This window comes from Staurois parvus, unplaced genomic scaffold, assembly GCF_062004578.1.
Source record: "Staurois parvus isolate SC_StPar_1 unplaced genomic scaffold, SC_StPar_1.0 ptg000525l, whole genome shotgun sequence".
In the NCBI taxonomy this organism is placed as follows: domain Eukaryota; kingdom Metazoa; phylum Chordata; class Amphibia; order Anura; family Ranidae; genus Staurois; species Staurois parvus.
Genome location: NW_028318321.1, coordinates 2,193,325 through 2,220,821, shown reverse-complemented (window position 1 = coordinate 2,220,821; position 27,497 = coordinate 2,193,325). Strand labels below are relative to the sequence as shown.

General features: G+C 37.4%; 1 protein-coding gene across 2 annotated transcripts in view; it reads left to right on the top strand.

The window, feature by feature from the left end:
- Positions 1-27,497, top strand: part of COL17A1 (collagen type XVII alpha 1 chain) — an 81,074-nt gene that overhangs the window by 35,666 nt on the left and 17,911 nt on the right. For both annotated transcript variants that reach the window (XM_089690271.1, XM_089690272.1), the window contains exons 22-46: positions 1,064-1,090; positions 2,838-2,900; positions 3,005-3,109; positions 3,438-3,500; positions 4,490-4,525; positions 5,366-5,419; positions 6,620-6,655; positions 6,772-6,807; positions 7,171-7,233; positions 7,354-7,389; positions 7,809-7,880; positions 9,282-9,308; positions 10,611-10,646; positions 10,770-10,802; positions 15,330-15,407; positions 17,675-17,710; positions 17,879-17,938; positions 19,331-19,384; positions 20,379-20,510; positions 21,322-21,462; positions 21,554-21,613; positions 25,112-25,147; positions 25,304-25,357; positions 25,484-25,579; positions 26,013-26,060. In XM_089690271.1, coding sequence (XP_089546397.1) covers positions 1,064-1,090; positions 2,838-2,900; positions 3,005-3,109; positions 3,438-3,500; positions 4,490-4,525; positions 5,366-5,419; positions 6,620-6,655; positions 6,772-6,807; positions 7,171-7,233; positions 7,354-7,389; positions 7,809-7,880; positions 9,282-9,308; positions 10,611-10,646; positions 10,770-10,802; positions 15,330-15,407; positions 17,675-17,710; positions 17,879-17,938; positions 19,331-19,384; positions 20,379-20,510; positions 21,322-21,462; positions 21,554-21,613; positions 25,112-25,147; positions 25,304-25,357; positions 25,484-25,579; positions 26,013-26,060 — 1,482 coding nt within the window. The remainder of the gene's footprint in view (positions 1-1,063; positions 1,091-2,837; positions 2,901-3,004; positions 3,110-3,437; positions 3,501-4,489; positions 4,526-5,365; positions 5,420-6,619; positions 6,656-6,771; positions 6,808-7,170; positions 7,234-7,353; positions 7,390-7,808; positions 7,881-9,281; positions 9,309-10,610; positions 10,647-10,769; positions 10,803-15,329; positions 15,408-17,674; positions 17,711-17,878; positions 17,939-19,330; positions 19,385-20,378; positions 20,511-21,321; positions 21,463-21,553; positions 21,614-25,111; positions 25,148-25,303; positions 25,358-25,483; positions 25,580-26,012; positions 26,061-27,497) is intronic.

The window sequence follows — 27,497 nt, the reverse complement described above, 5'->3', positions numbered from 1 at the left end:
ATGTTAATGTTTATTTTACTATTATCTTTAGCTTACGCTAATTATATAGAGGTAAATTAGTTACTGTCCTTACTGACCTTTAATGATATCACATTCTTTTATATGACTTTAGGGTTACACATTTATCCATAAACAATTTAAGGGGTATTAAGCTGTTTCTCTGACAATACAACTTGCTATAATGTTCTGAATGTTGAGTAGGGAGACAACATCCCAATGTAAAGTATATCTAAAGCCTAATGATCTTTTTTTTTTTTTGGATATAGTAAGGAATGGTAAAAGTTTAAAGCCAATGAAAGTATGGAAAATCCCTTCTTAGGCAGTTATCAGAAAAAGTATACCCTTCGACAGATCTCATCACCTGACTTAGTGACTAATGAAAATTTTTGATATTTCCTCACTTTCAGACCCGGTGACAATGGTCTCCGGGATAAATAGAGAGGTAAATCTCCCCAGTGGGGACACAGACAGTGAAAAAATAATATTTACTTGCTGCACTTGTTAGCGCTGGCATAACTGGCCTTCTGAAATTGTTCCAAGCAGAAAACCAAAGATTTGATTGGCATCTTATTAAACTCCTGAACCCCAATAAAGGGGAAATAAGCATGGCCTATGAAACATATTGTTTCTTTCTGATATGAACTAATTTTATCATTAAAAACTTTTGAGTCTAAATTTTGTTTGGTATGCTCATTGGACTGTATAAATACGTGCATTCTGAATCCTGGGCTTTCCCATAATTTCTAAGGGGCGCCCCAATTTTGCCACCGATCAGTAGCTAATGTGCACAGTGAAAATTTGATCTATTGAAAATCCGTATCCAGTGTTTCATTTTATTTGTGTTTAGAAAAAAAAAACTCTGTTGGAGTTTACTGTTCACTACTGTATCAAAAAATAAAACAGTTAGCTTTAGAATTGTTTTGTAGACCTCTTTTAAGTTCTACATCTGCAGCATTAGCCTTGCTTGTGGGGTATCCAAAACATATTTTTTTTCCAGCATAAAGCTTTAATAGTCATTCATTAAGTGGGAGAAAGTAATATATTTGTTATTTTTTTACAACAGGTGACAGAGGATTCCAAGGCCCACAAGGTAGGCGAGAGTTTAATCCCAATAACATTATATATAATATATCAATATATACAGTGCCTTGAACAAGTATTCATACCCCTTGAAATTTTCCATATTTTGTCATGTTACAATCCAAAACGTAAATGTATTTTATTGGGATTTTATGTGATAGACCAACACAAAGTGGCACATAATTGTGGAAAAAAAAGTGGAAGGAAAAATTTCAAAATTTTTACAAATAAATTTGTGAAAATTGTGGCATGCATTTGTATTAAGCCCCCCTGAGTCAATACTTTGTAAAACCACCTTTTGCTGCAATTACACTTGCAAGTCTTTTTGGGGACTTTGCACATCTAGAAAGTGAACTTTTTGCCCATTCTTCTTTGCAAAATAGCTCAAGCTCTGTCAGATTGGATGGAGAGCGTCTGTGAACAGCAACAGATTCCCAATTGGATTTAGGTCTGAACTATGACTGGGCCATCCTAACAAATGAATATGCTTTCACCTAAACCATCCCATTTTAGCTCTGGCTGTATGTTTAGGGTGATTGTCCTGCTGAAAGGTGATCCTCCACCCCAGTCTCAGGTCTTTTGGAGTCTCTAACAGGTTTTCTTCTAAGATTACCCTGTATTTGGCTCCATCCCTCTTCCCATTAACTTTGACCAGCTTCACCCTGCTGAAGAAAAGCATCCCCACAACATGATGCTGTCACCACCATGTTTCATGGTGGGGATGGTGTGTTCAGGGTGATATGCAGTGTTTCTTTTCTGCCACACATAGCGTTTTGCTTTTAGGCCAAAAAGTTAAATTTCGGTCTCATCTGACCAGAGCACCTTCTTCCACATGTTTGCTGTGTCCCCCACATGGCTTCTCGCAAACTGCAAATGGGACTTTTTTCAACAATAGCTTTCTTCTTACCACTCTTCCATAAAGGCCAGATTTGTGGAATACATTTAATAGTTGTCCTGTGGACAGATTCTCCCACGTGAGCTGTGGATCTCTGCAGCTCCTCCAGAGTTATCATGGGCCTCTTGGCCGCTTCTCTGACTAATGCTCTCCTTGCCCTGCCTGTCAGTTTAGGTGGACGGCCATGTCTTGATAGGTTTGCTGTTGTGCCATACTCTTTCCACGTTTGAATGATGGATTGAACAGTGTTTGTGAGATGTTCAAAGCTTGGGATATTTTTTTATAACCTAACCCTGGTTCAAACTTCTCCACAACTTTATCCTTGACCTGCCTGGTGTGTTTCTTGGCCTTCATGTTGCTGTTTGTTAACTAATGTACTCTAACAAACCTCTGAGGGCTTCACAGAACAGCTGTATTTATACTGAGATTAAATTACACACAGGTGGACTCTATTTACTAACTAGGGGACTTCTGAAGGCAATTGATTCCACTAGATTTTTGTTAGGGGTATCAGAGTAAAGGGGCTGAATACAAATGCATGCTACAAATTTCACATATTTATTTGTAAAAAATGTTGAAAACCATTTATCATTTTCCTTCCATTTCACAATTATGTGCCACTTTGTGTTGGTTTATCACATAAAATCCCAATAAAATACATTTATGTTTTTGGTTGTAACATGACAAAATGTGGAAAATTTCAAGGAGTATGAATACTTTTTCAAGGCACTGTATAATATATACTACATATAATATTTTGTGTGTCTTAAAATCTTTACTTACTCTGTAACTTTTTTCATCAAACTATATTTACTAGTGCCTGATGTTCTTGATTAGATTTACTTTGCAATCTTTGCTACAGGAACTCCGGGTCTCATTGGTCATCCTGGCACAGAGGGCCCCAAAGGACAGAAAGGCAATGCAGGTAAGAAATCAGCTATATCAGTGTACAATCATATTTCTCAGGATGAATTCATGTTTGTGCCTAACTTTATGGGATATGAGATCTTAATGCTCTGCCTTTCGTAGGTGATTCTGGTGTGGAAGGTCCACCTGGGCAAAGAGGAAGGGATGGCTTACCTGGAAATCGTGGTGACCCTGGTACACCAGGCGTAGGAGAAAAGGGAGACAGAGGTAAATATTTCTATGTACTGTTCAGTGTATTAATAAGGTTGAATATGGGAAACTGCATGTATGACTTCTGTTCAATTTTCTAATATGATTGGTGCCATATTGATTATGGAGCCAGTTTTTCACTAAAGGGAGTAGATAGGGAGTTTGGCACTCCCTGACTTAATCACTAAGCTTTGCACAGGAACCTCTACTATATGTTCCACTGAATTGAAGCATGCAAGTAACTTCCCTTATTTTGGTTTTAAATTTTTATTTTCATATAAAGTTGCTAAGAATTTTTTCTAAAGATTATAATTCATTTTTCTCATACCTAATTTATCTACTACAGGTTTGCCAGGTGAACCTGGTGTGCCAGGCTTAGCTGGTGTTCCAGGACAAATGGGACTTAAGGGTAAGCTTATTTTTATACTATCTTTATACTAATTTAAGGTAAATCTTAACATGATTATTAGGCTGATAGGCAAATTAACTATTGGGTGTACCTTTGTAGTTGTAACTAGATTGTATGCTTGCCATATTAACCTACCTCTTTTTATTAGATGCCTTTCATCTAGCATGGGTGATTTTAGGGCTACATTGTTATGACTTTTCAGGATTATACTTTATAGGGTGCTTGATTAGGGAACTACCTTGCTTCTTTTAATGATTTTTTGTATGTACTTTTAGCTACACGATTTGCTTGCATTAATGGAGATGCTGGCCCCAGAAATTATTTCCAACTAAGAAGTTTGATTGATTTCAAATAACAAAAATCCAAGAACAAACATTTAATGTATTGCAGTGTACCTGTCTTTTTTCAGGCTAAGTACTTTTTGTACAAGTACAGAAACTTCCTATGCACATAACTGATAGCTCATGTTATTAGTGTTCCCAGATTACAAAACTAATCCTCCTTATGTAATAGAGCTTTGGAGATGTCTGTAGTGTAACTCAGGAGAGCAGACTGAGGTAACAACACTGCTCCTCCATAGATACAGTGGAGTAAGTGTTGTTACTCTAGGACAGAAAGTTTGTTTCTGGCAGTATTACCACATGAAAATAAAAGAAAAAAATGAAGAAAGGTAACAAATACAGCCACCATGACTGTGGACTAATAAATTGCAATACATTCAATTTTTGTTTTTGGGTTTAGATGTGTTTTAACAACAGAAATATAGTCCCAGTAATCTTAAAATCTGCATTTTGTAAAATAAGGTCAAAAGTTTCAACAAAAAAAGTCATCAAATGTTAAAATCTAATTTGTCAATAGTAAAGCTTGGAATACAGCAGAGTTATTTGATGGAGCATCCGGAGGCAGGCAAAAAGTAGTTCAAAGTTACTATGGCTCATGGTCCATTAATATCTATATATATAGTCTAAAATTTCCATTTCTATCTGTAGGTCTGCTGGGTCCTCAAGGTCCTCAAGGTCTTCCAGGTATGTTGTCATATATGGATAATTAGAGAAAATAATGTAATATATAAGATGATTCATAATGGTATGACAGCAGTTAGTGCAATTTCCTTGCCTTGGATATTAAAGTTGAACTTCGCAATAAGCAAATGTCTGAATACAAGAGTCATGTGTATTCGTACTTGAACCTAAGTGTAAATTGTGTATTTCTCCCATATCCGTGCAGTAATTCAATCTGAAACTGTTTTTCTGCTAATATTATCTGTAATAAAGACCAGTCACTGCTGCTCTTTCTCCTTGTGCAGGGTGACTGGTCTTGTCACCGCCCTTTGTAGTTTTCTGCAGACACCCTCTAGTGGGTGGACCTGCTGGGTCCCTCCCACAGCTTCTCTCTCTGCATAGACTATGCACAGTGCAGTGATGATGGCACTGCTACAAAAATAATATCTGGGTTTGCAAAGGCTTTTGATGCATGCAAGTGTACTTATATCCTTTGTAGTTAATGAAGAATGTATTTAAATGAAAAATTATTTTTGCCTGGACTTCAGCTTTAAGCTTCCCATGATTATTATTTCATTAAAACATGGGATACCTGTGGACCTCAAAGTGTGGAAGAACTGCAAGTCCCAGCACTGCCAAAGCCACTAATTGCCAGGACATGCTGGGATTTGTAATTTCTCAACACCTGCATGACCAGTGATTTCTGAGACTCATTGACCTAATTATAGGATTTAGGGTAATTTACATCATACGACTCTGACTAGCAATTATATTTGAATGTATCTTCTATGTATGTAAGATATGCCCTTATTAAATAAGCTGGTACACTTCTATAGTAAAAAGATGTCATTCCAATTTTAACAGGTACTCCAGGACAGCAAGGTTACAAAGGTGATTCTGGATTACCAGGACCTAAAGGTAAGATCATATTCAAACCTATGACAATTATTATACCTACCGGTCAAAGCATGATCTATGCTTGGACCCATTAGTAGGGGAGACAGTGATAGTGTCTATATGACCTGGTTTCGAGTGGAAGATTCCATGTCAAGCTCAGCAAATCAGACACTCAGCTTAATGGCAATGAAGTAATCCAACAGGGCTGCTGTTAGAAATCACAGGGCCCCATACAGCCTGGCTGACGGGGCCCCCCTCTCTGAAAATATCAAAGCACACAATTGTGAAATGTCAGTGCGGGGTTAAAGTAGGCGGTGGGGTGGCAATATGCTTCCTCACTGCCTGTAAAATTCTCTCTGAAGAGGGATCCAAATGCTGACTGCTCTTCAGAGAGCAAAGAACATTTGAAGCGAGTCCTCATTTTTTTTATTTTTTAAAATTTTACATTTTTTTGTAGATTTTTTTTTCAACTGGCCTGTTGGGGGGGGGGGGGGTCTTTGTTAAAATATCAGGGGTCTGAACAGACCCATGATGTTTCACATTTGAGACAGAGATTGGTACAAAGATTCATCAGTCCTTCTCTCTGCAGCATTGGCTGCACTGGACAGTTAATGAATGGGAAGAGCACTGAGACTTCCTGTTCATTCACAAACTGAAGCATATTTAACTACAGTTAAATAGGTTCGATCACTCACTGTGTTCATTCAGAAAAGGAAAGGGTCAGTAAATAGAACATATTTACTGCCCCTCGGTTCTTGATCCTGCAACAAGCCCCATGTATGCCCACAGCAGCTTCCGGCGGGAGAGGAGAGGAGGGAAGCCGGCAGGGGAGGGGGGGCACACAGGAGAGCATGGACAGCAGGGGAGTGGGGTCACAGATACCAATCCCCTAGCAGCACAGCCAGAGGGACAAAAAGGAGGAGGATCTGACAGTGCTGCAGGAGGAGCCACAAAAGTTAGAAATCATGCTGTACAGATGCCCCTTTGACTGATGGGGCCCAGGACCAGTACAGAAGCACCAGCTGTATTGCCTTATCAGCAGCCCTGAACTTAACAATCGTTGATGTATTCCACTCCTCCTGAATAGCCTTGCAATACGATTTTATCTCTGCACTCAAGATCTTTTATATACAAAAGCAATAAATAAATGTATGGCAATGCATAAATGTTTTGGCAATTGTTTATGATAATTTAGACATGTATGTTTATTTTCCCAACCAGGTGAAAAAGGACTCCCTGGACCACCTGGAGTTAAAGGTACGCAACTTATATTGTCTAGAACTTGTTTTTGTCTGTTATCAGGCCTATGTACAACACAATTTAGATTATGCTTTTTTAATTAGAAAGAATAAAAATATGTTGGATTTTTTTAGGTGACCAAGGAGACAAGGGAACCAGAGGTCTTCCAGGTCAGTAAGAAAGCAATACAGTGCCCGAGATGGGTCATGTACATGGCAGTAATACCAAATATATAACCACTACCAATTGGCGTAAGACCTTAAATATATTTTGTATATATATAAATGGACCAAATGGCCTTCATAATATAAAAAAAAATAGAAATGCAAAATGCTTTCAATGGTGCCTGATTTCAATATGTGGATCTGGTGGATATCTTATATTGTTTCCTCTGTATCTGTGAGATTTTAGGAAACAAAGATCATAATTTAAACAGAAAAAAAAATGAAATGCTATTTAATTAATGTCTGTTCTGCCTATGCTGTTCCTTTTCAGGATTTCATATTCCATACTTTTGTTTTCTTTGTTTATAGGCGATCCAGGACCTAGAGGATTACCAGGACCCTCAGGAGAAGCAGGAGCTAAGGGATCAGCAGGTAAGATCTCATAATGTTATGATGCTAGGAAATCGAACACCATGTTGTGTTCCCAATTGTTTGTTAATTAGCTAAAAAAAGAGAATATGATATTGAAAAAGTATTCCTATGTTTTTTTAGGTCCACCTGGACCAGATGGACATCAAGGTCCAAGAGGTAAAGTCTGGCATTTATTAATTTAATAGCTATGTGTCATTTGTCCTTTTATTTTACTGCATGTCAGTCAACTGTAATGGAAAACAAAAAACGTACCCACAAAAATAAAAAAAAGCAGAAACATTTCTCTCTGCTTCAAAGTGTTGTATCTTGGATGATGAAAAAATATCAGACATCATTTGTTACATTTCTATTCTCAAATTCACCTTAATAAAGGAAGACCCACAACCACTGCAGTTAAATGCACACAATAATAGCTGCAGGGCGATGGCTTGGAGATTGACTATAGAACAATCAGAGAACAAAAATGCACAAATGCTTCATCAGGGTGATGTCTGTTTATACCACTAGATATCATGCAAAATATCACAAAAAAATTATGACTTTTGTCTGTAATAAGTATTGTCTATGGTGTTCAGGTGAACAAGGGTCTATTGGATTGCCTGGACCAAGAGGACCACCAGGATCATCAGGAGACCCCGGACTTCCAGGTAAGAAGCTTTTCTTTTGTCCTGAAATGAAATTAAGAGAGCGGCTATCAACATGAGCCATATTTGTGAGAGTAAATAAGATTCCTTGGAACCTTCAGATCACTTTAACATTTTAGCTTGTGTGTCTATAGGCATAGCAAAGGCGACTTTATGCCCTTACAGTGCACGTATTGGGATTCATTTACTAAAACTGTAGAGTGTAAAATATGCTGTAGCTCTGCAAAGAAACCAATCAGTTTCCAGATTTTTTGTCAAAGCTTAACTGAACAAGCTAAAGTTAGAAGCTGATTAGAAGCTTCCATTTCCAATTTTACTAAATCAGCCCCATTGGCTTTATCTTTCTAGGAGGGCAGAATACACAATGATCAATTAGTATGGGAACTGATGGTATATCTATCCCCTTTTCTTTTTGGCTATCCTCTGTGCCATTCATTTCTCTATAAAGACTGAAATCTATATGCTCCTTTTTCTTTCACCTGCTTAAATGATAACCTGCCATTGCCATTAGAGTCAGCAGGAAATATGTCCAATAATTAAAGTAAAGGAAAAGTCAGCTGTAATATAAGCAATTAACAAACTGAAGACATGGGAGTAGATTTACTAGAACTGAAACACTCAGAATCTGCTGCAGCTGTGCATGGTAGCGAATCAGGTTTTAACTTCAGCTTGGTCATTGATTGGTTTCTTTGTAGAGTTGCACCATATTTTGCACTCTCCAGTTTTAGTAAACAGCCCCTGTGTTGTTACTCAGAAGTCACTATAAGGAAAAACACTTCTTTGGTACCAAAAACTAGCTTCATGCGCTCAATTTCCAACAGTAGCAACGATGTTGAGAAACAATGTATAGCAGTTGATTTATTGAAGGCAAATAAATTGATAGCTTTTGCAAGATAATTTTTACTTTACAAGAGAAATGCAAAGTGAACTTGCATTTGCCTTTAGTAAGTCAATCACCAAAAGTACTCGCAATAGAATCTTAGCTATGTACTCAAGGTGTTTTTTTGTTTTTTTTCTTGTACAACTGTTCAATTGATAATCCAGTTAGAATATTTACAGCATAGGTCAGCTAAACAAATGTTTGCCCATTAAATTGACTACTTGCTGTAATTATGTAATTCTCACTCGATGTTAATGGATAGTAACTTGTGGGCAGAGGGTGGGTGCACATAATGTAAAATGTCACAGAAAGTTTAACTAATACATAATTTATTTTGTGCAAAGAATCACAAAACACATGATACCTATTTCCACATAATCTTTTCTGTTCAGTTGTTGCTTTAATTATTCACAACAAGAAAGTAGATCCTTTTAGAAAGCTGGTTTTCCTGGCACAACATTTACATTACAATGTAGTTACATAAACTAATAGATTATGTTGCTTTGTTTTTGCCTTATTTATAGGACTTCCCGGAGCACAAGGCCCACCAGGTAATCTTTCCGAACTCAGTATATAACACATATGTAACAACACCCATTCAAACCAAACTCTCAAACAGTAGTAGGAAAATTTCTAGTGTCCATCAATCAATTGTGCAGTAGTATCCTTCCGGTAAGGGGGCAATTATACTATTTCACAATTCTGCAGTGATGAAATCTAACACATCAGTGCAGTCTTTTGATATGTTTTATATGTACCTTTCAGTTGTACACCAAACAGGTAAAATTTTAAAATTAGGTTGGCTAAAGAGCAGATGGGTAATTATCATGTCTCTGTCCAGAATTTTTTATATGGGATTCATTCTTCGTCTTTAACTCATTTCAGTTATCATATTTATAAGAAGAAGAATTAAAGAGAAAGTATGGGATATTTTCCTTGTTAGCATCATTTCATAAAGGGTACCTATATTGTTGGGATTGTCAAATGAAATGTATGTATATGTTAATTTTTAGTTTTTGCTGATAACTGCAGTGTATATCTACAGTTGGCAGGAAATAATAAATGATTTAAAAAAAAAAAATAATTAAATTAATAAGAATGTGTTCTTTAAAATTCAAATTTAATTAAATTTATATATATATATATATATATATATATATATATATATATACAATTAATATTTTTACATGTATTTTAAATGAAAATAGGGTATGGTAAAATGTATGCTGCAGTGTACATATGCTAACAAGAAACATGCTGACAGGAGGAGCGAGCTGGGTGATGCTGCTGCTGCTTCTTCACTGCTCAGTCTTTTAGGGGACCATCACAAAATATCCCTGTAATATGTTTAATATGTTTATTTCCTATAATCGTCAGCTCCATCCAGTGACCATAATGCAGTATTTTCTCTAAATACCTTAATCAGGAAAATACAGCATTATGGCCACTAGATGGTGGTGATGATCTTAGGAAATAAACTCAGTAGACACATTACTGGTATTATTCTTGACAGCTGTGAAAATGCTTTGACAGTCACACAGCAATTATTTTTCTAATAAATAGAGAGAAAAAGTGCAATAAAACAATAGATCAGTAGGGCCTGTTTTTATCATTTTCAATACTGTAGAACAGAGCCATTTTACCTGGATATAAAACTAGGATAGAATTGTCTTTCTAAAGTGACAGTTTTGCATGCCAGTTTTGCTCTTCAGTTCCAAAGTATTTTTTTTCCATACTATGCAGCAGATATATGTTTTCTTTGACTTTCGAATAATACTAATTATTCTATCCTGTTAGAGATTTTATTTAAAAAAATCTAAACAAATATTTAATGCAAATCTCAACTGTTTTAGGACCACCTGGAACACCTGGGAGAGCAGGATCCAAAGGTAAAGAACAATGATAAAATGATATTTAAATGATCAGAGATTTTACATTTGTTTCCATCTGCTTCAGAAAAGAGTAATATGCTAAAAATATTAACTATATATTTCTGATGCCTTGCCATATAGGTGACGCTGGAGATCCAGGAAGAGTTTCTTCAGGTACATCCTAGTATTTAATTATGATCAACTGCTGTTGTGTTTCTTTGATATAGTCTACTGTATAAGCCAGTGATCTCCAAACTGCGATCTATGGGCCAGATGGTGCCCTTTGCTTGCCTTTATCTGGCCCTTAGGGCACTGTTCCACCCTCGGATATGAGGCACTATTCCTCTCATTGATACCAACATTGGGGAACTATTTATTACTTCAATTGACACCAATGATGGGGCATTTTTCTTTCCACTGACACCAACAATGGGGCATAATTGTTCCCACTAGTATAAAGGACTGGGCACTACTCCTCCCACTGACACCAACTAATACCAAGCCTGAGACATTTACATGCACTAATGCTGGGTATTTTCTACTCTCACTGCCCACAATCTGGCCCCCAAAGTCTGAGGTACAGTAAATTGGCACTTTGTTTAGAAAATTTGGAGACCCCTGGTATATACAAACTGGTTATATTGGTAGCGTATATTACATGTTGACAGTTGATATGTGTTTTAATATGGATTAACTGTCATAGCTGTTATGCAAGCATTGGAGTATCTGACCATAGAAAAGCCCTAAGAGCCATCATTACTGATACTAGAGTTTTAGGGTGGTGCCAGTGGGTTTCACCTGTTGATTTTATATATGCCAGAGATTCCAGTGATGAAATATAGTTGTTTGTTTATTTGTACAAGACCATATTAGACGCTATGTAGCCATGTAGCCATTTATGATCAATCTAGGCAGAAGCAATGACAAAAATAGCAATTAAAATATTATTAAAATATTAAAAATAAGCAATGCACTCAACATCATCCCATACTGTGTGAATTAGTGAAAATATTAGTCAAAAATATGATCTATCAGTCATAAATCTAAAGGAGCTATGAAAAATAATTGTTTAATTGATACTTATTACAATCAGTTCTCTGATACACAATATTTCTCAAGAGATTATTAAATCTGTCATATAAAGAGTCTTTAGTTTGCAATTTTCAACTGATCTGTTTAATCAACCTGAATAATTAATTGAATGGTCATACTGTTATATTTGTGACCACCTTAAGAAAGATGTCATTGTATTTGGACTGAACTCCCCAAAACTTTGCTTATTCTAAACTATGAAACAAAAACTAAAACATGTGACACCATCTCTATGCTTGTTTGAAATATTTGCATCATTAGGCAGAAAGGCAGGGTTGCACTGTAATGCCGTACAGTGGGATATTCAGACAACAATTATGTGCTCTATCCAAGCCCAACAAAAACACAAATATGTACGCTGATTAAAGTATATCTAAAGCCCAAACCTTTTCTTTTAGTTTTTATTTTACCAGAAAAGTTTTTATTCATCAACAAAAACAATTAGTACATAGTACTGTAAACAGTGAAGTACATAACACTCTGACAATCTTAGTCAAAAAGAAGACATTTGAGGATACAAATATATCAAAGATGTAATCTGCAATGCAGAAAATCAGATTCAATTACAATAAAGTTCAATCAGAAGATAGTAGACATCAAAACCTTTAAGTTCTGTTTCCAACATATCTCAAAAGGGGTCAAGGAGGTGATTTGTAAGTGGAGGTGGGCTTTAACTCCACAGGGAATCTTGTACACATTATAAGATTCCCAGGGCTCCATTCCAATGTGTACAAAAGTAAAAGGGAAGGAAAGAGAGGACATTGGGGAAGAAAAGAAGGAGGGGGGAGGAGGGGGGGAGGAGGGGTAACGGAGAGTGGAGGAAAAGAGGCTGGGAGAAATAACACCACAGGAAGTAGGGGCAAGAGGGAGAGGAACCTTAACAGGGGAAATACCCAGGATAATATACCCAGTTGCACAGGAACAGGGGATAGCAATGTGTTTATGGGAGACAGCATACCAGCCACCATGTCACAACATTAAAGACCGCATTTGAGATGCGATGTTTACAAAGTCAGAGCTCTAGCCACCACCCAGGCATCCTAAATTTTACCAAACTTTTCAGGGCACTTACATCCCACACAAGTGAGCTTATATATACCCTGTTCCAAATTATTATGCAATTTCTATTTAAGTGTCACAAAGATTAAATATTTTGGTTTTCAGTTTAACTCATGGATGGCATTGTGTGTCAGGGCTCTTTTGATCACTGAAAACAATCTCGGACACCTGTGATAATTAGATTGGCAGGTGAGCCCAATTTAAGGAAAAACTACTAAAGGAGGGTGTTCCACATTATTAAGCAGAGCACCATTTTCAAGCAATATGGGGAAGAAAAAGGATCTCTCTGCTGCCGAAAAGAGTGAAATAGTTCAATGCCTTGGACGAGGTATGAAAACATTAGATATTTCACAAAAACTTAAGCGTGATTATCGCACTATTAAGAGATTTGTGGATGATTCAGAGCACAGACGGGTTCGTGCAGATAAATGCACATTGAGGAAGATTTCTGCCAGATCCATGCATCGGATCAAGAGAGCAGCTGCTAAAATACCATTACATAGCAACAAATAGGTATTTGAAGCTGCTGGTGCCTCTGAAGTCCCACGGACATCAAGGTGTAGAGTCCTCCAGAGTCTTGCAAATGTGCATAAACCTTCTATTCGGCCACCACTAACCAATGCTCACAAGCAGAAATGGCTGCATTGGGCAGAAAAATACATGAAGACTAATTTTCAAACAGTCCTGTTCACTGATGAGTGCCGTGCAACCCTGGATGGTCCAGATGGATGGAGTAGTCGATGGTTGGTGGACGGCCACCCTGTAAGAACAAGGCTGCGACGTCAGCAAGCAGTGGTGGAGTCATGTTTTGGGCCGGAATCATGGGAACAAGGCTGGTCGGCCCCTTTAGGGTCCCTGAAGGTGTAAAAATGACCTCTGCAAAGTATGTGGAGTTTATGACTGACCACTTTCTTTCCTGGTACAGAAGGAAGAACTATGCTTTCCGTAATAAAATCATCTTCATGCATGACAATGCACCATCTCATGCTGCATTAATACCTCTGCATCAATGGCTGCTATGGGGATAAAAGGAGAGAAAAGCATGGTGTGGCCTCCATCCTCCCCTGACCTCAATCCTTTGGAGCATCCTCAAGCAAAAGATCTATGAGGGTGGGAGGCAGTTTACATCCAAACAGCAGCTCTGGGAGGCTATTCTGACATCTTGCAAACAAATTCAAGCAGAAACTGTCCAAAAACTCACAAGTTCAATGGATGCAAGACTTGTGAAGCTGCTATCAAATAAGGGGTCCTATGTTAAAATGTAACGTGACCTGTTAAAATGTTTAAAAAGTTAAAATGTTGTTAAAAGTTTGATTGAAATAGCTTTTGATTTCAGTAAATATGCTGCAAACACAACAAATGACAATTTTCAGTTCTTTACAACCTATAAAGTGTTTTGAAACTTACTGTGTGTAATAATTTGGAACAATGCATTGTAAGTGTTTTATGTTTAAAAAAAATACTGTTATCATTAGGAGGTTTGTTCAATAAAATTTGAATTGTATTCTTAATAGTTGATAGCATGAGAATTATGCTGACTGTTATTTACATCAATTATTTAGGTAAATGAGAAAAATAGAATTTGCATAATAATTTGGAACAGGGTGTAGAGGTAGAACAGAGTCAATCAGTGAGTGCCAGTATGGGGTAAGGGTAGGTTCCAGTTCTTAAGGATAACCTTCCTAACATAGAAACTGGCATAAAACACAAAGAGCTTTTTTTTTGGGTAGAATGAGCCACTGAGTCACAAATTCCAGAGAAAAGGATTCTAGGGTCCATCCCCATGGACAGATCACCTATTCTGTTAACATCCAGTGCCACTTCATGCCAGAAATTCTGGATAGAGGGACATACAGTCTACATGGAAAAACATCCCAACTGCCAGGTTACATTTGGGACAAAGTGCAGACCGTGTAGAATAGATCCGGGAAAAACACTAAGAGGTATAGTAAGCCCTGTGAATAAATTTTAACTGAATCGATCTATCCCTGGCTGAAATAGCTGAGGGCATGTAATCAAGTCCCTCATTCCAATCATCCTCTGTCTTACTGGGGATGTCAGCTTGCTAGGTACATAATAGGCAATGTTCTACACCTGTTTCTCTTTTACTTTTTTTTAGTAGAGAATAGCTAAAATCACCTTTTCTATTTTTGTTTGTGTCTTGCTGGGGAGATTTCCCTTCACTTTATGTCCTAGAAACAAATAGAAAGTAAGAAAAATTCTCTCCAAGGTGAAAGAGAATCCTCCAAAGTGTGCTTCCTGGAAGATTGTCCCTCACCTCTTGTTCCAGCATCAGATGTAAAATATTGGCTTTCCCACCATTTTGTGCCCTGGTAGTAATGGTCACCAAAAGAAACAGAAGGGTGAATCATTCAGGAGTGCATACAGATAGTTTTAAAAACCTGAAAGAGATTATAACTGTTCTCTACAAAAATTTTGCCACTAAAAACGTTTTGGCTTTAGTTGCACTGTAAGATGTGTATATCGTATGGCAAAGTAAAAATGCAGTGTTCTGTCTTGCAGTACAGACAATATTTGTTTTTCTTTCAGATTCTGGTGCATATCCCATGCCTGGACCACCAGGACCAGCAGGACCTGTGGGCCCACCAGGATCACCAGGACTTCCAGGTATGTTCACATAGTAGAACTAAAATTGCTGAGTACAGGATTACCAATAGATTATGCTACTGTAATTATATATTATATATAGGACTGTGATATAAAACAATAATATTTAAAGCTGTATTAATATAAAAAATATATATATATATGTATTGCAGCTTTCCAATCCTAGGATGTTGTGGCTGCATTAGTTTTCTTTTTTAGGCTCTTTTCCCTTTATTTCACATGGTGATCAAGCCCTTAACACACTTCCTGTCTTAGGGTGTCTCCATTCTGGATAGAGGAACAGTGAAGATACCTTTGGACAGCAGCATTGTCAGTCTGTGGAGAGGGTAGTGTTGGGCTAGCAGATTTAGATGGACTCAAACAAATTTAAGCTGAACTCCTGCTAACACATTAGAAGCAGTTACAGCAAACAGGTTTTTTTTTCTTTTTGGAATAAAGGTTTTACATATATAAATAAATGCTGACCATTGTAAGCACCCCTGTCAGTGATAAATGGTTTGCCTCAACCCTCTAACTTCCAGGTTGCCTGGACAGCTTGATATGTTAAAGTATGTTAAAAAATAGCAGATTACCTGGCCTGCCTACCAGTTGAAAATAAAAAAAAAAGCATAAAAAAACAAATCTAGTGCAGCCACCACATCTAATAATTGGTAAGCTGCAATTTAATAAACTCTAGTTTTTGGGTTTAATACCACTTTAATGGCTACATGCACCAAAATATTTTACATTTTGACTGCCAACGAAAGATTGTCTCACTCATTCATTGGTCACACCTCTCTGAATTTCAAGAGCAAGATATCCTTTTCCTATAATCCATATTAATATGTTTGGCTTTAGGCCAATCAAGAAACACACACATAAGCAAGCAATATATGTTTAATGCCATATGGTTTACAGTCTATTATAAATATGTAGTTTTTTTTATATCCAATACGATTATTTTCAAATCAAGTTAGTTTGTTAACCATTTGACGCCCGGCCTATGGCCAAATGGCGTCCGCAAAAATGTATTACCTTTCCGGGAGGACGCCATATGACGCATGCGCCATATATTGCACATGCGCAGTTCGCGCGCTTGCAGAGCCGCGCAGCGGAGCGATCTGTCACCGGCCATGTACCTCGGACACGGCCGATGACAGATTTGAGTATCGGCCCCCGTTGCCGCTACCATGTGACCTGTGACCTGTGACAATCACAGCAGGTCACATGACAGTTGTATACAATGGATAGCTTCATTCATGCCATCCATTGTATACTAGTGTCTAGCTGTGAATGGTTACAGCTAATCACATGCACATGTCATGTGATTAGCTGTGGCCAAATCACAGCTAAGCACAAAAAAAAAAACCCTGAATGAATCGGTCATTCAGGTAAATACTTGCTTATATAAATTGTGTAAAAATTGTACTACTTTGGACATAGTGAAATATGAAAAAAAAATCTTAAAAAAAAGAAAAAAATGTAATAAAAAATTTAAAATAAAAAAAAATTTAAAAAAAAAATATATATTTTTTTTTTCACACTGTCACCAGTCAGTGTCCCTGATCACCGCCATGCCAGTTATATGATGATGCTGTACTGCACTGGTGACAGTATGTAAAAAAAAAATAGTGAAAATCATTTTTTTTATTTTTTCATTTTCCAAAAAAATATGACAAAAAAAATACAACTTCAAAAAACTCGCCATGCCTCTTATGAAGTACGTCGGACTGTCTACTTTGCAAAAAGTGGTCATTTGGGGGATATCTGTACTGTTCTGACATTCTTGGACCTCAAGAAATCAGATTGGCTGTCAGTACTTCAGGATTGATCAATATTCAGATCTATACCATAGTTTGTGAACTCTATAACTTTCCTACAAACTAAAAAATACATCCTAATTTGGGTTATTTTCACCAAAGACATGTAGCAGAATACATCTCGGCCTAAATTTATGAAGAACAATTATTTATTTGCAAACGTTTAAAACAGAAACAAAGAAAAACGTGTTTTTTTTTCAAAATTTTGTTAATTTAGCAAAAAATAAAAACCCCAGCGATGATTAAATACCACCAAAAGAAAGCTCTAGTTGTGTGAAGAAAATAATAAAATTTTAGTTTGGGTACAGTGTTGTATGACCGCGCAATTGTCATTCAAAGTGTGAGAGCGCTGAAACCTGAAAAATGGCCTGGGCAGGAAGGGGGAAAATTGCACAGTATTGAAATGGTAATTTCTACTGAATTAAGCTATACCTCAGTAAATATTTTTGCATTTTTTTCTTATGACAGGTCCAATTGGGCCATCTGGTCTTCCAGGAACACCAGGTAATAAAAAAGTTACATATAATAGCGATTTAATCTCTCTGTAATTAAATATTTTGAATGTATGTGCCATCATGTTAGAGTTTCAAGTTTCAAGCTTGGCTTTATTTATTATGAGGGTTAGCAGAACGTACCTTGACAAATATGCTAAAAATGTATTTCTTTGACCAGGTTCCAAAGGATCTCGTGGTGACCCTGGAGAACCTGGTATCTCTGTCACAAGATCAGATGGTAAGTTTTTATTATTTATCGTAAGACATCCTCTGGAATTATACCATACATTATTTTCATCATGAGTATAGACATTTGCACACAGTTGAGAAGACTATAAGAAGACTGGGTATTCTTTCATCCCTCCTCTGAGTCAGCTGACTGACTCAGAGAAGGGATACACATCCTCCTGCTCTTCACCTACTTCAGATCTCTAGATCATCAGTATGCAGGAGTAGTAAACAAGTGCAGAGCTAGTGCTGGAGTTTCTTATTAGACAGCCCAGCATGCACTGTACACTTAGCATGGAAGTAAGTGTTTTTTTACAAATGAAATCAGGATTTTATAAAGTAGCAGTTTATAAACAATAAAAATAAATGTATATTATATTATGTCAGCTAAAAAGTATGTATTTGTTCTTTACACAATACGTAAAGAAAATTTCTAAACATACATTCCTTTAAGATATTTGCTAATGTCCCTAACATCTGGCTTGTACAACTCATGTGACCCTAGAGCCTTTGGATGCTTCTTGCAGCAAAAACTCTAGAATTTTTCATCATTTGTTTGTATGAACACCTTTTGCATTGTACTCTTACCAAAAGCATCAGGTGTTACAATTACTGATGTTTCATACTCGGGGCTCTACAAAAACTGGTGGATCTTGCTTTCACTATTGCTGAAACCAAAACGTCACCTCCTTCCCTATATTTCCCTTTAGGTTTTAGGAAACAAATTATGTAAATATATGCAAATTGCTACAGAGATTATTGAGACATTTCAGTCATTAACATTATTTAATCACTGTGACATAATATTCAAATATATTTAAAACCTTTGAGATGTTCCATGAAGCAGTCTGAGTTTGTTTTAAAGTCTACACTATGATGCTTGGTCACACATGCTGACAGGCCCTCAAGCTGACCCTACCTAACACCTACTGTTAGCTTTTGTGCATATAAATGAATGACCTTTTGTCTAGTGTGCTGAGGAGAGGAATAGCAGACAACACACCATCTTTGACTTTGATGTTTGATAATGATATAAGCCTCAATGCATTTGGTTTGGCAAACACACAAAATATATTTGCCAAACCACTGGCTTGCTACAAAGCTTCTATGAGAGTGAGATGACAATTTTGTCTGCCTGGCTGTGTGAAAGAGCAGACAAAGGCAAATAAGGGTGGGAAGGTATGGAAAGCATTATGGGAGGGTACGCCAAAGACTACCATGAGTGGAAACACCTTGATGAAACTCCATAGGTCTGTGAATATCCCTAATGATCAAAGTAATCCAGTCCACATTATTAATTATTCCTGGTTTGCACATATTTAGGCAGACGTGTTACATAAAATGCATTGTTACTAAAAGGATTGCCAGGAAGTGGTATGTAACATTTTAAATCTCTTAACAGCTTCATTGATGGCTCAAGCAATGCCTGGACCTCCAGGACCCCCAGGACTCCCAGGTAAAATTACTAATGACTGTGATAAAACTGGAGAACATTTTGTTTTAAAAGCAAGTATTAATTAAATCTTCTAAACTCAAGAGTCACTTATAAGAAAAGTTGCCTGCACAAGTTAAATACAGAAAAGACATTCTAGAACAAATTAGAGCAGAGGCTAGATTGTGGAATTAGGAAGGTTGTCTGTTTTGATAATTTTTCTTTTGGAGGAAGGTCTTATGGCAGCCTATGTAAAATAGTATTAATTGTTGAAATCTCAATCTGACTATCTTGTGCTCTTCAGCACCTATGCTGCTAGTTTTATATTTTTACTGTAGCTTTTCCTTGAAGCTACTGGGTATAACCCATAATCCCGACAAATGATAACAGAGCAGCAAGAGGAGTTCATTAGACAAACTACATATGTGTATGGGTGGCACCACCCTCTAGACTGGTGTTTCTCAACCAGAGTTTTGTGGAATCCTAGGGTTCCACCACAGGTTGCTAGAGATTCCTTGAGCAATGGGAAATTTGTGGCTCTCACATAGTTCCCACCGACACCATTGATTCTTTTAGCTATCTGTAAGGGGAGGATTCTTCCCAATGACTAGAAGTGTAAGGAGCATTCTTCCCACAAACCATCACACTAATGTTTCATGAGCTCTAGATTGGAAAGTTATTGCAAGGGTTCCTCTGTGTTCAAAAGGTTTAGAAGGGCTGCTCTAGATCGTCCTTGAATCTAATACTACAAAAAAAATATCGACAGGCAAATAGTAATAAAAATCCAACTTATTAAACCATAGACAACAAACAGCATTTTTTAAGAATGTTGGGGCTTCTTGTAGGTAAAGGTCTAGGGCTCCTTTTAATGTATATAAGTGGTAGGTACTTTTGTTCCCTCACCATAACTTGACTGATGACACTGTCTATTTTTAAATGAAGTGAACATAAATAAAGTTAAAATTTGTGGCATTTATAATTTTAGTCTTAACCTAGATTTTCTGTTTTTCTTATATAGGTGCTTCCATACAAGGCCCACCAGGACAAGCAGGTGCTCAAGGTCCTCCAGGACCTCCAGGTCCAGCAGGACTAGCAGGAGCAGGAGGCCCACCAGGTCCAGCAGGTCCATCAGGTCCAGGAGGGCCATCAGGTAAGGCAAGCCATAGATTAATTGATCTTCTTGCCTTCTATAAAATCACTAGATTCCCCTATAAACACAATCAGTGTTGATGGGGGAATGCCTCTCACTGAGCTATTGTTATTCTGCTAGTGGGGAGGGGGGGGTGCAGGGAGCCTTCTGGGCCAGCAGAAAACAATGATTACTGCTAGCAGCTATACCCGCAGGCAGTAATTGCATGCTAAAAATCTGACAGGCTGGTTGTACCGATGGATCAACTTGGGTACAATCAGCCTGCCCGTAGATTGATCGAATCTTGGCTAGTCTCTGCTGAAATGGCTGAGATTCAGCCTGTCTATGGCCGGCTTTAGTCCTTGCCTATATTAGCATAATGAGAACATGCAGCTTTACTGTATGTGATAAGTATAACATATTTCTGGCCTATCTCGGAGGCAACCATTGACCATAGAATTAGTTAGAAATTACGACTAATAAGAAAACAGATATTTTTTTTATTGCACTCACTATGTCATTACCCCAACTTTAACAACTGATCTATACATTTAATAAAGTGGAACAAATGACAATGGGAATTGGAAACTCATATTGATTCCTCTGATGTCAACTTTCTTTAGAGTACTGGACTAGACTGCTACTTTGATTGGCTGAGAATGTTACCACATAGAATTTTGCTTTTCATTCTGGTACTCATAACTTTTAGCTAAATTATGCATATGGTTTTTCTGAAAATGATCAGTAAAATGTATTTTATCTGTTCTTAAGATAAGAATTATATCAATGTATAGGAAAGTATCTAACATTCATTTCTGACTGCATCGTTCAGGTGAAGGAAAACAGGGACCCCCAGGCTCAACAGGTCCAGCAGGTCCACCAGGCCCAGCAGGTCCAGCAGGCCTGGCAGGTCCAGCAGGTCCAGCAGGTCCTGCAGGTCAATCAGGTTCAGCAGGTCCTCCAGGATCAGCAGGTATGCAGACATTTTTAACTGTTTATTGTGTGCCAAATATCGTATAGAAAGACTGGTGGTAACTGAAAAACACTTTGATGTGTTTCTACAGAAACTGCTGTTGCTGGCCCACCCGGACCTCCTGGCGCAGCAGGATCTAAAGGAGACCCAGGTAAGAGCAAATAAAAAAACATTATGAGGTTTATTTACTAAAACTAGTGTGTGCAAAATTGGCTGCAGCTCTGCACAGAAACCAATCAGCTTCCAGATTTTATTGTCAAAGCTTAATTGAACCAGTTGAAGGTAGAAGTTGATTGGCTACCATGCACAGCTGCACCAGATTCTGAGTGCACCAATTTTAGTAAATCTGCCCCTAAGTGTCATGGACTTAGCCTGAGAAGCTCTTATACAGCCAAGTAGTTCAATTGTATAGCACACACAGTCTTTGCTGCCTCATTCTGTGGAAAAACAGATCAAAGGAAAAGGGGCACTTTAAATCCAGCCCCACAACATCAAATTTGCAATTTCTCTTTGTTTCCTGCCACCCTGAAGTGAAGAGAAGAAGCCTTGTGAAAGCTCTTAGTCGATCCTAGTCAAAGCTTACACAAGGCTACCACTACTATTTGACAACAGTGGGCCAATCACCAAGCACCAGCACTGCCACATGAGAGAAGGAGAGTGAGTACCTAGTATTTTCTTCCCTCCTAGCAGGAAAGGGCGCAAAGGAAAGGTAAATTCATGTAGGAGAGAGGCACAGCAATTCAGGAGTACTGTTGTTTTGCTCTGTACAGGATCACTTTTGTATATTAGCACTCCCTGTAAGATTTAGAAACAAAAGACAAAACTGCCCACGGCTTCTACTATTAAGCCCCGAAAGAGTGGAAATTCATCTGAGGAGTTCTCTACAGGTAGAAAACAGGAGCTGAACCTATCTTTTATCTATCTCATTACATTTATGCAACAGGGAGTTGTTTCCTGTCTGCAGACAGCTACCATTTTGTTGAAAACTGCCCATATGGTACATTTAGAGATCTAAACAGATTTTTCAGTAGACATCACTGAAGTGTTTGGTTTCCAATAGAGAGAAGCAGTTAAAGTATAACAGGGCCAAACTTTTTGAGTTTTTTTTTTTTTAGTAATTAAAATGAAAATGGATTAGAGTACTTGTCAGGTCTTTGTTGCTGTCTGCGATTCACCCTATATATTAATGGTTAGCATTTCTGCCTGGCAGTACTAGGGTGGTTGGTTCAAATCCCAAGCATGGCACCATCTGTCTGGAGTTTACATGTTCTCCCTGTGCCTGCGTGGGTTTCCTCCCACACTCCAAAGCCATGCTGGTAGGTTAATTGGATCCTGTCTAAATTGGCCCTAGTATGTGTATGAATGTAAGTTACGGACTTTAGATTGTACACCCCTTGAGGGTTAGGGACTAATGTGAAAGTACAATATATATGTAAAGCGCTGTGTAAATTGACGGCTCTATATAAGTACCTGAAATAAATAAGTAAATAAATAAATATATTTATCCTGTATACTGTTAACACCGCAAGTTAAAATGAAAGAAATTCCCAAATTTGAGTGGTCACCAGAATAGGAATAGAGGGGAAATCTTCCAATAGGAACACTAGTGCTGATAAGTCTAGTGACTACCAGGGATTTCTTGTTTTGGAAAGGGACTTCGGGACAGGAAGTGAAAGGAAATCTCCCAGATGGGACACAGATGGAAAAAAATAAACAGCAGGGGTTATATTCCTCCCTTACTCTATCCAAAATTTAAAAAAAGGTTTGCCTTGAGTTCTGCATAAAAATGCTACCTTTTTTATTTAGTTCTTTATTCTTGAAAAATATTTTATAAATGAGTGAGCCTGCAAAAGAAAACAAAAACAGCTTCCAAGATGTAGTGTAGGTTTTCCCATAGTTTTGTGTAAACAGTGTGCTCTCAATCAGCATAATGTAGCATAGGAAGTGGATATAGGTAGGTTGTCAGTTCCTAAAAGTATCAAGTAATATACACGCACTGGCCACTTTATTAGGTACGCCTTGCTAGTACCGGCTTGGACCCCATTTTGCCTTCACAACTGCATTCATTCTTTGATGCTGCAGGTTTGTCAGCTGCACATTCATGATGCGAATCTCCCATTCCACCACATCCCAAAGGTGCTCTGTTGGATTGAGCTCTGGTGACTGTGGAGGCCATTGGAGTACAGTGAACTCATTGTCATGTTCAGGAAACCAGTTTGAGATGATTTGAGTTTTGTGACATGGTGCATTATCCTGCTGGAAGGAGCCATCAGAAGATGAGTACATTGTAGTCATAAAGGGATGGACATGGTCAGCAACAGTACTCAGTTAGACTGTGGGATTTAAACAATGATCAATTGGTACTAAGGGGCCAAAAGTGTGCCAATAAAATATCCCCCACACCATTACACCACCACAACCAACCTGAACCGTTGATACAATACAGGATGGGTCTAAGCTTTCATGTTGTTTACTCCAAACTCTGACCCTACCATCTGAATGTCATAGATGAAATCAAGACTCATCAGACCAGGCAATGTTTTTCCAATCTTCTATTTTTCAATTTTTGGTGAGCCTGTGCAAATTGTAGCCTCTGTTTCCTGTTCTTAGCTGACAGGAGTGGCATCTGAAGTAGTCTTCTGCTGCAGTAGCCCATCTGCTTCAAGGTTTGTAGTTTTGTGCATTCAGAGAGGGTATTCTGCATACCTTGGTTGTAACGAGTGGTTATTTGAGTTACTGTTGACTTTTTTATTATCTCAAACCAGTCTGCCCATTCCCCTCTGACCTCTGACATCAACAAGGCATTTTCGTCCACACAAGTGCCACTCACTGGATATTTTCTCTTTTTCGGACCATTCTCTGTAAACCCTAAAGATGCTTGTGCGTGAAAATCCCAGTAGATCAACAGTTTTTGAAATACTTAGACCAGCCTGTCTGGCACCAAGAACCATACCACGTTCAAAGTCACTTAAATCCTCTTTCTTTCCCATTCTGGAATTCAGCAAGTCATCTGTACTACATCTAGATGCCTAAATGCATTGAGTTACTACAATGTGATTAGCTGATTATTAACTTGTGTTACCAAGTAATTGAACAGATGTACCCAATGAAGTGGCCGGTGAGCGTATATTTGTTGCTTTCCCATTGCAGGATAAGTAGACACAGTTGGTAGAATTTATTTATTTTCAACAACTAGATACATAAGATTATCTTGATTTTAATTAGACTAAAGTCCATTCTTAAAATAGTGAATCATAAATGGGAATCATAGGTTCCACTTATATCCATTCAACATTTTTAATATATTATTTGGATACTAGTCTCTTAGTAAATTAGGGTGGTCCAATTACAGTGTGAGAATTTTTACTGTATTGTTGGTTGTATCCAACTGGCTGTTAACCAGCAACAAACACTGTGATGAGTTTACAAAAAAAGTCTAATAAAAAAAAAACAATTAACAACTAGATGGTTTTTTTCATTTTGCTCTATACTCTTCATTGCCTCACATTTTATAAATGACCCAGTATACAGTCAGTGAAGAGCAAAGGAATTTGCATGTGAATTAATGTTTATTCCAATATAATCAATAAGGAAATGGAATGTATTTATTTTACAGAACAATCATCAATATTTCTGTTTCTTTCTGTAGGAGATCCAGGCCAAAGAGGTGTTCCAGGACAACCAGGTAACATAATAAATATACTGTGTTTTTATTTTCCTACTTTCTTTGAACACATTTAGTAGTGATATATAGCTATTAACTCTATCGCAAGCTATGATGCTAGAAATTTACAAACTCAATTTAGTAAAACCTAAAAGTAACTGCATTTCTATCTCTCAGGACAACCAGGTGATCCAGGTCAACCAGGAATTCCCGGATCACCAGGACGTGATGGTCAGTGCTTCTGCTTACATCATAAAAATGTCACATTTCCCACATAAACAGTTTTGTTTTCAATTAGTTAATAACTATATGATACCAATTAGATAGGAATGTCTCATTCTCACATTGCCATTTCAGCTGTTGGACCTCCCGGAAATCCAGGAAGCCCAGGATCTCCAGGATCACCTGGATCTCCCGGAAGCCCAGGACAACCCGGACAACCAGGAGAGAGAGGTAATATTTATTTCCCTGATCTTACAGATAACAAAGTACCAATTTAACTCTTAAATGGGGGCCATCTGGTGATTTCCTTCTGTCTGTGTCATCAATGTTAAACATTTTCCCATCCCTCTTTCCTCAAGCAGGTATCTCATCAGTGGTAACTATGTTAGGATCCGAGCTAAATGTATGTTTAGGATTAGGGATAGGATTAGACTTTAGGGCAAATGGTAGTGGGGTTAGGGCAGTTAACAATTAATAATATATTAGAGTTGTTGGGATGTCAAAACCACTAATTTTGAGCAAATTTACAGGCACATATGTCCATTACCACAGACCAATTGTACATATCCAAGTGACTATGAGCTTCAAAGGATGACATTACAGAATGAAATAAACTAAGCAGATGAACAGGTCAGATGTCTAATGTTATTCAAATTACTTGCAGGTGAAGCTGGTATTCCAGGTGCCCCCGGTATTCCAGGAAGCTCCAGAGGTCAGTAAAAACATATATAGCTGTTATGAATGTAATGACTATGAAAATAAAACAATAATATAAACAAATTTTATATATATATATATATATATATATATTATAAATAAAAAATATAAAGTAACATTAAAAAATGCACATATATCCTAAATAAAATAAATACAGCATACACATGTCAGCACAGATTATGGTAGAGCAGATACAATGATTCAATATACATACGTCTGCACATAGACAATAAAGGGAAGCACCCGATGACACTGTGAGAGGCCAATCGATGGAGGGAATCCTTGCTTTATATTTTTTTATTTATAAATCTTCTTATAGCTCCTGAAGAAGCGACATCATCACAAAACATGTTGAGCCATCATCATCACTATATTAAGAGTACCCCTTTTAGTTATTGCCGAGATGCGGCATATCTATGAGATTGTGGGCTTTACTAATAGTATGTGAATCTGCATTGATTTCCTCTTATGTTACAGGGTTAAGTTATATTCTGCAATGATTTTATATATGTGTACATGTTTAATAAAGCGTTGTATTTTATGAATTATTGTTGCCTATAAAGTCCATGAGTTGGCCTATGAATCACATTTTCTTTTACATCAGGGTTATGGCTTGCTGGGTGTGTGTGCATTGCTTGCCTGGAGAAAAGATGGCACTAGGATTTACTATGGGAAGAAGAAAAGACAGCCTAGGCAGTGATGTGCTATCTGATTGCAGATATCACAGCATACTTTCAGGGGTTTATTGAAGTCCATGCCTCGATAGGTCAGGACTGCTTTGGTGGCAAAAGGGAACCTACCCTATATTAGTGGGTGGTCATGTTATGGTGGATAGTCATAGTGTTATGGCTAATCGATGTATATGGTTAATCTCCTTCCTATTTTTCACTAACCCTAGCTTCAAAGCAGTAAATGCACAGAGGACAGTTGAGTTTGCTACAAAGCTTTCTGCGTAGTAGTATAGTGCATATGCTAAAAGTAAAGTTTTAAGATAATGATACATTTTCTGGCACTTTTTTTTTAATTACTATTTAATTGTATTGATATTACATATAAATATATCTTGCAAACAATTTCACATACTATCTCCCACACATGTAGAAGAAGGGATTTAGAAAACAACTTACTAAAGAGCATATCCATATAGTACATACAAACTATAACCAATGTGCAATCTCACTTATGTATACAATACGATTCATTTAGTCCAGATCATTAGTAAAATGTACCATTCGGGAATATCCATCAAATTCTCAGGCCAAATGATCGCATTCATCACACTACCCTTCCTCATCCCCACAACACAATGTACTTTCCTTCTACTCTACATACATACTTAACATATAACACATCTTCTCCACTTGTCTGTATTTCCCCCTACACATTTAGTTACTCTTTATTTATTTTACAAGAACCATGTCTTTATTATCGA